This window comes from Heliangelus exortis, chromosome 3 (genome assembly GCF_036169615.1).
Source record: "Heliangelus exortis chromosome 3, bHelExo1.hap1, whole genome shotgun sequence".
NCBI lineage: Eukaryota > Metazoa > Chordata > Aves > Apodiformes > Trochilidae > Heliangelus > Heliangelus exortis.
Genome location: NC_092424.1, coordinates 40,899,240 through 40,914,288, shown reverse-complemented (window position 1 = coordinate 40,914,288; position 15,049 = coordinate 40,899,240). Strand labels below are relative to the sequence as shown.

General features: G+C 39.7%; 1 protein-coding gene across 4 annotated transcripts in view; it reads left to right on the top strand.

Annotated features, from left to right (window-relative positions):
- PLCB1 (phospholipase C beta 1) overlaps positions 1-15,049 on the top strand; it is a 401,022-nt gene that overhangs the window by 110,078 nt on the left and 275,895 nt on the right. For all 4 annotated transcript variants that reach the window (XM_071740286.1, XM_071740289.1, XM_071740290.1 and 1 more), the window contains exon 3: positions 27-95. In XM_071740286.1, the coding sequence (XP_071596387.1) occupies positions 27-95 (69 nt within the window). The remainder of the gene's footprint in view (positions 1-26; positions 96-15,049) is intronic.

Genomic DNA, 15,049 nt, shown 5'->3' with positions numbered 1-15,049 from the left:
AATTACTTGTGTTGCATTTCTTCTAGGAGACTGAGCTGCTAGATATCAGCCTTGTCAAAGATGCCAGATGTGGAAAACATGCCAGAGCTCCCAAGGTAGGAATTTTTGCTGTGTGCTTACATGCTACATTGATGACCTAAATGAAATAGAATGGAAATTATATGCAAGAATTTTTTATTTTAAATTCCATTAGCTACTACGAAAAACTATTTTGTCTTTTATTCATTTAACACAGTTTCAGATTGAGGAGATTCACAGCTGTTGAATCTTTGTCATTTGACCCTATATATAAAATGCTGCTGGAAGCTCTGCTGGCAGTTAAGAGAACAAAAATCCTGTTTCGTTGAGGTGAATTTATACGAGTTCCTAGCTTCCCTGATGGAAAGAGGCTGGTAATTATTTAGGTCCATGTTGCATTTTATGCTGTCTGTTTTCCTTTTTCAGTGACTCTTGTGGACAGAAAGAGGGTTTTTTTTAAGCTGTCTTCAGAGGGATTAGGATATCAGCTCCCTGAGGTCTACTTAGATGTAGTGCATACTCCTTTGCAGTCTCTAAAGACAGCAGGTTGTTAGATACATGTTCTCCCTGGTGTTTTTGTTTGGGCAGACTCTACATATCAGAGAAAAAACCCAAAGCACTCATCTTGGGATCCAAGCCTCAGGGAATCATAAAAAGGATAGGAAAAAAAGGAAATTACCTTAAGGGCATGAAAAAGAAATCTCCTTCGGGGCTTAGTGGGGTTAAAGCAGCCCTAAGGAATGCTGCTTCTATCCCCATCTTGGGAGGGAAGGGGGGAAGATGGCTGGGTTTGGATGGCCGTGGCTTCCCCAGAGCCTCCCACTGGGGTCCCCCTTCCTTGCTCCCAGTCCAGGGTCAGGACACAGCCCTATGAGCTCCTCAGCCCCTTGAAGGGTAGGCATTAGAAATGGAAAAGGTTGTTTCTTTGTGCCAGAATGTGATTGTAGTTATCTTTGAAAAGACTATTCAAATCTGGTTTTCAAAGCTTTCCATCTATTGCTGGCAGCATTTTAAAGGCTGAGTTATAATTGAAATGCAACAGAAGTACTTTATGACATCCGCATTAATACCAAATGAGTTCACCATGATTAATGGTTTTATGATGAATAGCGATAAAGTATTAACAATGGCTAGAACATTATTTTAAAATGCTACCCACTTTGCAGAGGACATTCGTGTGCTTCTAACAAAATGGTTTTAGCTAAAATTTATGCATATCTATTGCATTGGTGACTTTTATTTATAAGGTTACATAAAGGCTGTTTTTGTTACAACATGTAAGAAAATTTGACAGCAGTGGCATTAAATGAAAGGTATGGGAAAATCCTGACTTTCAGGGTAGTGAAATGCACCCCATGTGTGACTGAGTTTGCTTTTTGCCATTGATTTGTGTGTGGGCAGATTGAAAAAAGCACCTGGGTTGGCTGTTGATGGGATCTGCACATGGTGTGAAACAAAATGCCTGTTTTGGGGCCAGTTGTGTCGGTTTTGCTTTGAATCCACACCGTGAGGCTGAGCAAAGGGGTGTTAACTGCAGGTGAGCGGGGCTTACGGAAGCCCCGTTTGTCTCACATCCACAGAAGATCTAAAACTCATGTAGCAGCAGGAAGGCTTGGCTCTAAGTCAAGCAGTAGCAGCTTGTGACTTCATGAAGGTTTCTGGTAAAACCCCTGGTACAGTGGCTTGAGAGAGCAGCACCATGTATGCAGGATACTTGCCAAAGTCCCCAGCTTTTCAGAGGTTCTTTTGCACATTTCTACTTTCAGGTGAGAGCAACCCTTGCTCCCAGGTGTACATAAATAATGAAATGTGGTTATGGGGTTCCCTCAGGCAGCATATTTAGAAGTCATTCCCAGCCTGCTTATTACACAGTGGAAGTGTGGTCATGCACATGCTGATGGTGCAGGTGGTGATGAGTCTGAGCTGTACCCAAGAGGATGCTTGTGGTGTGCTCTGGTTGTGGCTCTGGTACCTCCAGAGCCTCTTGCACTGTGTGTAACACAGCCTATGGTATAAGCTGCAAAAAGGGAATGTGGTTTACCTGTCTAAGCAACAAATACATCTTTCTGCTGTGATACCACTTAAGAGGTTTATCAGCTATCCCAGAATTTGATCTCATTATCCAGTGGAATCAGCACTACAAGAGGCTGACCAGAGAACTGTTAGAGTCACCATCCCTGGAGGTGCTAAAAACAAGTGCAGACATGGCACTTGGGGACATGGTTTAGTGGGCATGATGGGGTTGGGTTGAGGGTTAGATTCCATTATTTTAGTCATCTTTCCCAACTGTAATGATTCTATGATTCTATGACATGGGAACTTTTTTTGTTGTAGCCTTGCCAGGCAGCAAGGCAATGTGCTGTTGTGTGTTCGTGTAACTTCCACTGTAGAACAATAGATTTAGGTGATTTTCGATTAATCCCCTGCCATCCCTCTCTCTGTCCATAGTCTTGGACAATTTTGTACCACATAAGGGAACTTCTGCAAGTTTATGCAATTTTTAAAATCTATTTTCAAAATTCTAAGAGTGCATTTCATCTGTGGATTGTCATTAAAAACTTTAAAAGTTAATGGGAATCTTTAAATCTCATGTAGTGTATTTCTCATCTACTTCTCCTGCCTTTTGATACAAGTGTCATCCTTAATAAGCCTTGACTTTTCTATTAAATTTAAAAAAATAGAAATAATTATCATTTCAATAGTAAACTAAGTTTTAGTGTCATTAATGACACCTTATTAAGCTACCTGAAGCTGTTAGGTGTTCTGCTACAGAAGACCACCAGCAAGTAATTATTTTAGAGGACTAGAAGCAGTCATAGTACCAAAAAACTTCTTCCCCATCTCCATCTGGAATACACACTTCTTCCCCATATGCTGCCATACCCACCAGCAGGGATGTTTCTTTGGTAGCTTAATTAATCTGCCAAGCTCTTGGTCTTTTTGATGGCTAGAAACAGAGTCTGTTCTCATGCTGTGTTCAGTGTACCTTCTGCACAACCACCAGTATTCTTAATTCTGAGAAAAATAGAAGGTTTTCCAATTAGTTTCTCTTTCTGCCTTGCTGGTTGACATGTACTTTTCACTCTATTTTTCCATAAGTCCAGACAGATACATGTATTGAGATTGGTCTTGCATGTTTGTTTTTGCTTCTTCCAGTCATTGTCAAAAAAAAAATCCAAACAAACAAACAAAGCCCCCCAGCTTTTTCATTCTGGAGAATTTTAAACAGGCAGATGCTTCAGTTTTATTTAGAAGGCATTGTACTCTTTTGGGTTTTTTTTTTCCTATTTCCCAGTGTCCCTAAATTTGTTGAAGATGTTATAATATTTTGCTCCAGTAATAAAGTCCAAATATGAATAGTCTTCTGTAATACTTTGGCTAAGTGGGCATTGTCTGTGCTCCAGAGAACAGTACTATTAGGAAACCTCAAGTAATGTTTTGTATTACTCCATAGGCAATAGGATGTGTTGAAGAAGGGTAACAGTAGACTCAAAAAATAGGATACATAAATGCAATTATGCTACCTTACACTGTTTATAAGGTCAGAGTTTTTTCCTTCTGAGTTTCTCATCCAGGAAGTCTGGTTGCTTTTTCTATTCCTCATTGTGTTTAGCTTCAAAAGTTCCTATGAAGGCACAAAGGTCCAGCTCACCCTACAGTTGTCAAGTTAAGGTATCATGAGAAACAAGCTGAGAGCTTGAAGTTAGTATGCTAGCACTAGGTTGCAGCTGTGCTTGTGGTCAGCTCTGCTTGATACTTTGGATGAAAAATTATTTCTCTTTCTCCAGCTTCTGGATTGTGTTTATCTTTCCAGGAAACTCAAAACCTGTTTTCATCCATGGTGTGTCTGCCCATTCTTTCAAATTGTGTTCAAGGCTGGGAAGACAACAAATTCATGAAACTTGCACAAGTCTTTCTTACTTGGGGTGCCTAATGGTACCCAAAGGGAATTTGTAGCTCTCGGGTGTTAGGTAGACCCTGTGGGTCTTGGACAGAGTGTCAGAATGGTTTTACAGCAAAATAAGTGAGGCACAAAAATGAAAGGTTAGATCAGTCGAAGTGCTGAGGCATCTGAAAATAAGCATGTATGTTTATCATAGGAAATTAGGTTTCCTAAGGGAAGGGAGATCTTTAGGGGATACCAAAACACCTGATGCCTGGGGATGAGAAGATCATCCTCTGACACAAAATTAGTAAGCAGTATGCTCAAATCATCCCTGTGTTACTGAGAAGCTTTGGCATTGCCTAATTCCACATTGTCAGGGATGAATCCTTCTGTCTTCAACTGCTATTTTCAGAAATGATACCAGAGTTTTGCATCTCAGTGCAATGTACATGCAAAGACTGATTGCTTGGAATAAGGGCAAATCTCAGGCAGCACAAAGCACTGCAGCAGATCTCTAAAAGAGAGGAAAATATCAAAGTAATGTTCTGAAGAGAACAAGGAAAGAATAAATGTGTATGTTAGGGAAAAGTGCCTGAATTCTAAATACAATTAAATTTATGCAGAAATGTAAGATGATTATCAGAACTGTCTTTTCAGGAAGCATTAGAATCATTTAGAAAGGCAGCAAGAGAAATTTTGAGGAGGCTAATGCACAGTTCACTTTTTGCTTTTGAAGACGTGACTGCCCATAAATTCTGCATCACTTTCTTGAAGCCTGGCGTGCCTTTTCTCACAGCTTTCAAGAACTCAGAGCTGCCACTGGTGTCAGCAGGGGTGGAGGGTCAGAATGCTCAGGGCTTATGCTGTTTCTATTTTGAAATGCTGAAGGAATGTGAAAATCATTGAAGAAATTATTTATTTCCTTTTATTTTCACGTTACCTGATAGCAGTCTCTCAAGCGATGTTTTGACGTGCAGACTGATGAAGAGTCATCTTTTCTGTTGTAAAGTTTAGTAAAGAGGCCTGCAAATCAACAGTGCATTTATTTTGCACTGAAGACAAAAATACATTTTTTACAATGAGGCATAGAAATAGCTCTGAATATTCACATACCTTCTGTGAAAGATGGAAGTGCTGCTCGGAAGGGCTCGTGCCCTTGAAAGGGAGACATAGCTAAAAATGTCACGCAGCAGCGAATACTGGTGAAAGGTTAGGGGGTGAAAATTTGGCAGCTGCAGACATGCTCACAGGACTAGAGAAGTCACACTTTTTACCATTTTGTATTTACTTGAGCCAATAACAGTTTCTATGGAAACTAAAATCTTAATGCAACTGTGTGTTTCTAGTGGCAAGGAGAAATATCAAGATGAGTTAGCAGGAATAAGTAAATAACCCTATGGCAAATGTTCGTACTGAAAACTTTTGATGCATTTGATCAGCCTATTTTCCCTAAAAGATGCCATAAATCATTCAGCAAGAAATGAATTTCTTTTAATGACTTGGGCTATGGAACTTGTAGGAGATGAAATTGTGAATGTTGGGATCACTCTATGCTGACATATTTATAGAATGTACTTCCCAATTTAAAGTGCACTCACAGCCCCCCTGCCCCAAATTTTCCCCCTTTAAGCTCTACAGAAAAAAATAATCAAGCTTTTTTAATGTCAGAAATTTGCCAAGACCACATGTACTATTAATATCATAACCAGCCTCTGTATTTAGTGGGTTTTCTTGAAATGCTCAAGGAGAACGAGATGATTTAGGAGAATCTCAGCTGTAATTTAAAAACTATGTACTGCAGATCGTTTGCTTTCCAAGCACATCTGTAGAGAAAAAAAAATATTGTTTCATTAACTAGGTGGGCTCTAAAACTAACAAGGAAATTAAAAATAATTATGTGATGTGAGTATATGCTAGTCTACTTGAATTGTCTATGCTATCAAGACTGCTGTGTTCTGCATCTTCCTTCTTCCACACTCTGTTGTGCTGACTTAAAATCAGTAGGATTTTGCTGAGGTCTAGATAAATTTATGCAGAGAAGCAGAAAGTAAGAAAGCCGTCTCTCATGTTGTTAATAATCTCCTATTTCTGTCTTTTTTTTTTTTTTTTTAAACCTACTGCCTCAATATCCGGTTGCAGGTGAAGAACTTTCTGTGAACTCAAAGCACACATGCAGATAAATAAATCGCAGAGAGCACTTTGTTGATTCACTTCCAAATGAGGTTCTATATTTTAATTTATGGGTCCAAAAGCTTGTCAAAATAAACCTAATTCAATTGCTTGATTTCCTTATGTTATCTGAGTGTACATTTTTTCTGGCAGCCCATTATTATTGTGGTCAGGTTGTTTGTTTTTCTTTTACTGGGAGAACAAGAGAACTCTGTCACTTCTCAAGTATTTGAAAGCCAAGCAGTTACTAGTTTCTCTATTATAAGTCTATGCTGGGACTATTACACTGTGTTTAATAACCACCCTGCTACATGTGGATAATGGCAAATAGATTTAATTATTTTTTTGTGTCCACTCAGTAAATTCCCTGAACAAGTCAGCTGCCTATGTGGATGGCAGAGGAGAGCAGTAAGCCTGTCCCTTGCAGCACCGACTTCTTCTTCTCTCAAATGCTGCTCTGCTTCTCTCAAATGCTGCTATGGCTGTTATTTTTAACTGGTTATAAATGCACGTTGCTTTCCCTTCAACAGCCCTGGTGCCAAATTAGAAACTCTAATGTAAATTATGCCTAAGTAATCTTCTATTTCTGCCAAAAAGAAATAAAAAGGGAGTATGCACACAGCTCGCCTTCTTCCCATTCCCAGGATAATGGTGACATCGTCCAACATCCCCCTGCCCCAAATTTGTTTTTTTTCTACCTGTTTGTTGTTTTGTTTTTCATAAAAATAGTTAGATTACATAAATAATTACTCTTGGCCGAGTTTTACATTATCGAGGAAGGTGAAGATTCAATTATTTTGATGATATTTGACCAGTGTGTATGCGGTTGCAGTTGTGAAGATGGAAATGCAATTAGTTGAAATCTGGTAAAGATCAAGGGGGATGTGGGCATGGTTGAGAGCTGGGAGGTTTTGTCTGAGACCATATCTGGGTGCAGAAGAGCCACATTCTGCCCTTCTCTGACCAGTTCCCTGAATCTATCTGCATTAGGCTGAACAGGCTACTCATGGTACTTGGCATCTTGCTCTCTGCCAGATTTTCCTCACCAGTGCAGACCTTTTTCAAAAAAGGTCTCCCTGCTACCCACAGCGAAGTCCTGCTGCCTATTCAGTAACAAGGCAAGTGTCTATATGGCTTGGAGGCTTTGGGGTTTGTTTTGGGTTTTTTCGTTGGGTTTTTTTTTTTCTTCTGTGCGATTGTTCTGGGTTGTTTTTTTTTGGTTTGGTTTTTGTTTTGTATTTTTGTTTGTTTGTTTTATCTGTTGAAGGTTAACTTATTCGGGGAAGAGTCCCATTGGTGCTGCACTCCAGGGAGCATGGAGAACAAGTCTTTGCTTCTCCATCCCCTGGAGAAACTTCACTATGAGAACCATTATTCATACTATTCTGGAAGCAAAACAAAGCTGCTTTAAAGTGCAGATGAAGCTGAGGGTATTCAGTAGAAGCCCCGTAGCCATTTTCTTTCTGCTCCCATCATGTCACAAGTCATGTCTTCAGCCTGGGGGCTTGCTTAGCAGAGTGGGTGAGGACAAGAGCTCTGCACCTGCGCTCCAAAGCCTGCTGAGATTCCTCGCTTGGCAGGGATGTGCTTCAGGCTGCTTGTGCCTGAGCCTGAGGACACCTCCAGGACCATCAGCATTCTGGTGCACCATCCAGAATGGCCCAAATTAGTAAAGGTGATTTTATTGGCAATCCTCCTCCCTAGGGAACTGGGACCTTTTCATACACTGTGTAACTTAGCGTGGTCTGGATAGTTCATTGGATTTGCTGTCTACTAACATTTAGGGTATGGTAGAAAGCACAGGTTTGTCCAGGGCTTTCATTATGAATCACTGCCAAAAAGATTTTATTTATATTTCTGTTTGCTGATGGCTTCAGTTTTTCTTTGTTATATTTAGGAAACATCTATCCTTTTGTCTCCTTTTTTTCAATCCAAAGTATGCAGTATAAGAAATTCTGTATTTTAATGAAGATGAAGACATTTTGTAAACGGGGTTTTAAAACTTGAAAATTAAACTCAAAAAGGGAGACACTGCTCAATTATATACGTGGTATTTGAGTTCATGAGAACACTCAGAGAGTACCAGTAAAGCTGTGCTTTAAATGCTACTGCTGAAGAGATGTTTTTGAACAAACCTATGTACAACCTTCTCTTTTCCCCCCTTTTTCCTCCTTTAGTATGACTTTATGTGTGATTTTAAGCTCTGTGCTCTCAGGCATGCATAATAACTCTGAAACTATTTTAAATCCACACACAAGCTGCTCCTGTGAGCTTTCAGACTGTGGCAGAGGGAGATAAAGTAACAGACCGGACGGGATGGTTTCATCTCTTGACCATGTGCTTCATGCAGCTCTGAGGTTCAGTGCTACAGCAGTACTTGCTGCAGTGGTGTAGATGATTCTAATCACCTCGGTGCTCTTTTAGCTTGAAGGTTTAAATTCCTCTTCTTGCCTTTCCCTGCTCCGGGATAAGGCTCACTGAGGGAGAGGCAGGTGGCAATGGGTCATGTCTTGGCAGGTAGGTACCACTTCTGCTGAGCCTCATGGTTTCTGCTGTGGGCATGGGTCCTTTTTTTACAGTGTTCATACAACATCTAAAACTGTGTTTGGCTCCTAAGTGCCAAATACAAAAAAGTGTATGTCCTAAGTGCTAATATAAAAACCAGTAAGTAAAATTTTGCTTTCTGTACACATAAGAAATGCTGCATTCAGCCTCCGTCAGGAATGCTCAGTGTTGAAAGAATTTAAAAATTTTTCACTGGAAGATGTAAAGATACTAAATAAGTGAGTCATACTAGTTCTTTCCTTCTGGGTTGTAATCTCCATCTAGAAATTTTCCATAAATATTGAAGTATCTATTTTATCAATAGTGTGAAGCTGTGCATCCAGAGAGAGAAGTGATGGCAGTGCAATATCCTCAAGCTTCAAATGTGCAGTCAGCAAGCTAAAGTGAAAATGCCAAAGCAGAAAGATTTTTTGCAATTGTTTAGAACAAATGATTTAAATTTCCCTGCTTTATTGGAATCCAGCTTGGTGATTTTCCATGGCATCTCTTATTTTGTAAATAACTATTTGGAGAAAAAACTGGTTGGACAAATCTGCTAGGTTTTTATTAGTTGCAAAGGTTTGATATATTTGTTATCTGCATATAAATAGCTTGTTCAATATCTCCTTGTAGAACTGAGCAAAATCATTTGGGCTTAGAAAAGAGACCACTGTGAAGCAAAAGGATTAGGTGTAAATTCTGAGTAACCATGGCTGACAGAAATGGCAGTTTCTTTGCAACTGTTTGAAAGTTCCCCCTACTCAGCTCTGCAGGGAAAAGTGGCTTACTATTGACAGGATGACAGGGTACTGGGTAGGTGGGGGGAAGCAGAGGGCGGTCAGCATTGGTTGTTATTCTAGTTGCATGGGGCTGCCTATGTGCTGCTAAACCCTTTCTGAAAACCCTTAGGCAAATGGTAGGAACTGAGCAATTTGTGATTGAGTTTAAGTAAGTATAAACTGTCTTTGGTCAGAGCTTGTATCGCAAGAGATTTGTTTCTGAGACTGAGAAATCACACACACACAGAAGTTTTCTTTAATACTGAAGTTATTTAAGCTTGCTTAAACTCCATTAGAGCAGCTACCAGCTTCAAAGTTCATTATCTCCCATATTGCATTAGCACTTTCCTGGTCTCCCAGCTAAGCACATTTGGTTGTAAAACTGCATAGAGTCATAGAATCTTCCAGGTTGGAAAAGCACACGGGGATCATTGAGTCCAGCCATGTTCTCCCCTAAACCATATCCCCCAACACCACATCTAAACGACACTTAAAAACATCCAGGGACAGTGACTCAAGCACCTCCCTGGGCAGCCTATTCCTGAATGTGAATTTTTTTTTCCTAATGCCCAGTCTAAACCTACCCCGTTGCAGATTGAATCCATTCCCTCTTGTTCTGTTGCGAATTACCTGTGAGAAGAGACCAGCACCAACCTCTCTACAGTGTCCTTTCAGGTGGTTGTAGACAGCAATAAAGTCTCCCTTCATCCTCCTCTTCCTCAAACTAATGTTTGCCTAGTATTTGTTAATCCCTACTTGCATGCTGTCCAGTGCAGATGTCTGAGAAAAAGTGAGAGGAAGAAACTTGGCTAAATAATTACAGCCCCTGTCATAAATAATCCTTGTTTCATCACTGTGGCTTTTCAGTCTGTTTGCTCATGTCCCAAGGCATGTCACAAGCCACACCAGTGACATGGTGTCTATAGCATATGTGCTGCTGTGCCTTGTAGTGACACAGGTGTCCTGGAGGGAGACCTCCATCAGTATTTCAGGGAAATGTTTTATTAGGAATGTGAAAGTGGGACTTAGAAGAGTCATCTGAGATAAGAAAACTAATGGGAGCAAATGGAAATAGCCCAGGGCCCAGCTGAACTATAAAGCAGAATAAAACTATCACTATTTCCAAAGTCATAAAATCAGTATATCCACGTAAAATCCACGCTACTGTTTTTCCAGTGCATCAAGTTGAAACGAGACTATTTTCTTTGTTCTTGTCTGCTGTGGGTGTATAAGAAGGTAAAGGCAAGTTCATCCAAATAACCCAATAGATTTATTTTTTTTATGTAGAGTAGGATTTTTCTGAAAACAAAAGAAACCAACCCCCATTCCATTTTAATTATAGGTAGGAGTATACTACCAAGTAAGGCATATGAATACTTACTTCATTTTTAAATGAATCCTGGGTAGTATTTGTAAGGTAGTTATTAAAAACCTTTACCTCTGGCTTTCTCAGTTCCATCACCTCTCAGCCTAACCCTAGTTAAATAAACAAAATGGTCAGCTGTTGCCAATAGGGAGTTCAGACACTCTGTTCCACTCCTGGGGTGTTAATGAGCCATCTGCAGGGATGTTCCTGCAGAATGGATGGCACGATGGCACTTATTGATGCACAAGTAAATGCACGTGGGAACAAAATTGTTGTCTGTATGTCAGTGCTAAAAGTGAATTTTCTGAGGGCCAAGGGTTTCCTTGATTTCAACCTTTGGTGATTCACTGGAGTAAATTGTAGTGTATTCCTAGTAAAGGCTGCTGTATGGTACTACACCTGATTTAGCAAGGTTCTGGGTTTCAACTGCATCATGGATATATCCTTCCAAAGGAGAAGGATCTCTCCCAATGCAGATTCAAGTGGGCAAAATTGCCAATTCTTGACATGGCTGATGTGCACAAACAGTGCATATAGACAGAATTATTGGTTGCTTTCTGTACGTGGGTCAGCTTTTAATGATTATTAGCACTGCAGGTGTCCAATATCCTTCATAGTTAGTCTTTTGATGATAAAAATCAGGTATTGGTTCCTCTTGAGAAGATCAATCTGTTGGGAAATGCTATGCATGGACCTATGTGTCATTCCTGTTCTGCAGAAACCGTTGTATGGGATGTATAAGGAAGTAGGTGAATAGCACGTTTCTAGAACTTACCTGCTCTTTCATGTGAACTGGAGTTCATGCTCCTGAAGTCTCTGTCGAATTTGTAGCCAGCCTAAAATTTCAAGGATCTTACTGAAATACTGATAATGAACTGGTGCTCTGGGACTGTGGCATGTCCTAGAAAGAGAGTGTGCAGAAAGGGCAGATTCAGTGCTGATCTTACACTATGGGTCAGCATAGCTTTATTTTTAGTTCAATAGAACAATCTTGCTTGAATCACCAAAGAGAGCATAAAAAACGTGAGTGTGCAATTGCAAATGACAGCAGCCTATTAAAATGCCAGATTGCTCTTCTAAACGCGTGGATTCTGTGTGGTTCAGGTTTGTGAGCTTCTGAGTTACATTGTTCAACTTAGGGAATTTAAATAAAAACCCAATTACCTTGCTTGGGAGGAGAAATGCCCTTGGCTGGGACCTTTTGGCTGTGGCATTTTCAGTATCCAGTTTCTTTGTTGCTTTTTGGAGTTAGAAGGAGCTTGCAAATGTGCAATTTATGAACAAGCTTAGATGGTAGCAGATGTTTCGCTACTCTGTTGTGTGCTGCCTCTGTGTCTGGGTTCATTCCCATCAAGGGAGACCAGTTTCCAGATGCTGAACTTCCAATTATAGTAACTCCTGTTACAAGAATATGCTTTCCCCTCATTTTTCCTGGAGGAATCTTAACTCAAGTGTAAGTCTAGCTTGCAAATAATCTCATAATTGGGATTGTTTTAATCCTGCCGTATCTGCAATAGTCAGGAAACCTGAGTGGAAGAGCAGGTGTGATGTGCAAACAGAAAAGTGAATTGTTGGGGCTTGGTCCTCTCCAGCAAGCTGTGAAGCTGGCAAGGTTTGGCCATAAGTAGGGACGTTGGGTCTGGATTTCTTCTTTTCTTGTAAAACAGTTATATCCAGTCCTGCTCCTGAGACAGCATTAAATCTCAGAGTTAATCACAACTGGTAAATAATTGGAGGAAAAAAAATAGCTCAGAGGAAATGAAACAGTTTTGCTATGTCCAAATACAGAAAAAAGCATTAGCAGCTCAGAGATTTTTATAAGAAGTGTTGTGATTGAAAGTTCTGGTAATTGAGGGGAGCTACACTGACTGCAGGACTGACTTGTAATGCATACCAAGTGCTTTTTTTTCCTGTTTTGAAGTGCATCCAGTATTGATAATGCCATAACTGAAATTACACAAAGATTTTATTTTTTTGTTGTTGCCACTCTGAGTTAACCTTCTAACTCCAAGAGTAATGAAATACATTTTTAAAAAAATCTATGTGAGAAACTATATGCCGTGCTTGTGAATCTTTAGTGGTAATAGCTTCAAAATTATGTTTGCTAATGAAGTGGCAGAATCAGAGTGGTTGTGCTAGATAGGGTCACAATATAAAGGGAAAATGTAGTGACATTAGTCTCCCAAATAATGGTAGCAGTTTGGATGTCATTAAAATTTATGAAGAAAACAACAAATCTGAGTTTAGGCAAACTAAAGCAGACTACTTGAATGGTTACCTGCATGTTGAAACAAATAGAAGATTCAGTGTGTGTCAGGGTAGATGATGGAGCCTTGTCAGCAGATCCTGGCTTTCCCAGGGTAGTGGGAAATTTCTCTTGGCTTTTGCTGAGGGACAGTCTCCCCGGGGGAACTATTGCTGCTGTAAATTGTCATGGGCAACAATGAATAGGATCTAGCTCATTTTTAAGACACTGGTATGTTTGTGGCAATATTTCATTTCGGTAAGCTAGACTTCTTTACACTGTCTTTTTTACATTCTGCTACAGACAGGAGAGTTGCAAATGGTGGGAGGAGAAGTGGGATTATTTAGCTGTTAGTTACATAATAAAAAAGGAGAATTTAAAAGGTGTGCTCGGGTCTGATCATAATTTGATGAAGCATTGCTTTCCCTTTTGATTTATATTTAAGGTGATTTGTTCTCTCAAAGCATGATCAGCTGACATTGCTGCTTTAATTTTTGCATATCACACTTAAAAATTATGTAATCGAAAGAAAACCTTTACTGCTTTTTTTGAGTATCACAGTCTAACTTGTTTTAACAAACCATTTAAATGCCCATATATTTGAAATGCGGGTACTGTGTTTTCTCTTTTAATGGGAAACATCTTTGGGCAAATTACAAAGGCCAAGGTAAAACTTACTAGGCTGTAAACAAGTGTTATACAATCTCCTTTAGCTTTTTGCCATCTGGCAAACCCCAGTTACTCTCAGACAGTTGCTCTTTAAAACGTTATTATTGGCAATATGGAAAATAGACATTTATGAGAGAGACTGTCAGAGCTAGCATTGCTGCAGGTGAAGAGGAGGAACAGTAGAGTACATGGTGCTCATGTCACAGGCTATGCCACCCTGATGAAGGAGCCACCAGTTGTTCCCTAGAAGGCTCTGTCTCTCTGCACAGATCAAAAAGAGACTTTATGCTTGTAGATGGTGTGGTTGGGAGATTCCCTTTTTCTTGCTCCCAGATTAGGTGTCTGCTGCTGGCACTGTGAATGCCTCCATGCTGGCTTTAGGTAGTTTCATAGTTGTAAAATGAATATTAGAAATAATTACTCAGATTATCCATTCAGTTAGCTTTGTTCCAGCATTCAGAAAGCAAACTGAGGAATTTGTGGAACTCCACAGGTTCAGAGAGCATTAAAATGAGCATCTCTCTAGCACTCCTATAGCAGTTTGCTCATTTTTACTTAAGATTCCTTGTACATCTGGTATCCTCTGTGAACTTGCTTCATGATGAGGGCTGACGATCGCAGAGCCACAATTTTCTGAGCTGGATTTAGGTGGCTGAACCACGTACATCCCATCTAGAAGAAATGGATTGCTATCCTCTCTACTTACAGAGCCTGATTCATCAAACCATTCAGTGTATGCTTTAGAAGTCTTGCTGGAAGGAAACCTGTGATGACCAAGTATTTGTTTTGGACATCAAGAATGGCTTGATCCCAGAGCTGGAGAACTGGGAGACAAAACCTTGCTTAAAGAGATTTCTATATTAAGTAGAAGAGAATTAAGATGAGTGATGAGAATGTAAACTGTTGTCAGCAGCTTTCCCCTGAGTAGTAACTGTACCAGTTAGTCATGGAGTTTATCCTGATGATAAATTTAAAAACTATTTGCAGGATTACTTAGAGTATAAGAAAAAGATGGCAGTTTCGTTCATTCTTTGACCTAATGTCAAACGCTATATAAAAATGTTTGATATAAAGTTTTTTCAATTGCAGTTAAATATGAAAGAGAAACTTACAATTTTAACCTGCTTATTAGCCAGGGAAAAAGGTGCAAAGAAAGTGCTTTTATTTGCATTAAAATAGTGGAGCTTTCTGTACATGTAGATGGGTATTTTTCTCTCTCCACTTGGGTGTACATTGTGAATTGCTCCAGGGAGAACAAAATTGTATGAATTGTATGAATACATAGTCCAGTCAGGGAAGATGAATACTGTGCATTTGTTTGACTTGCTGAAAATAAGAAAGCTGGAAATAGGAAAGCTAAAAAATACATGGTT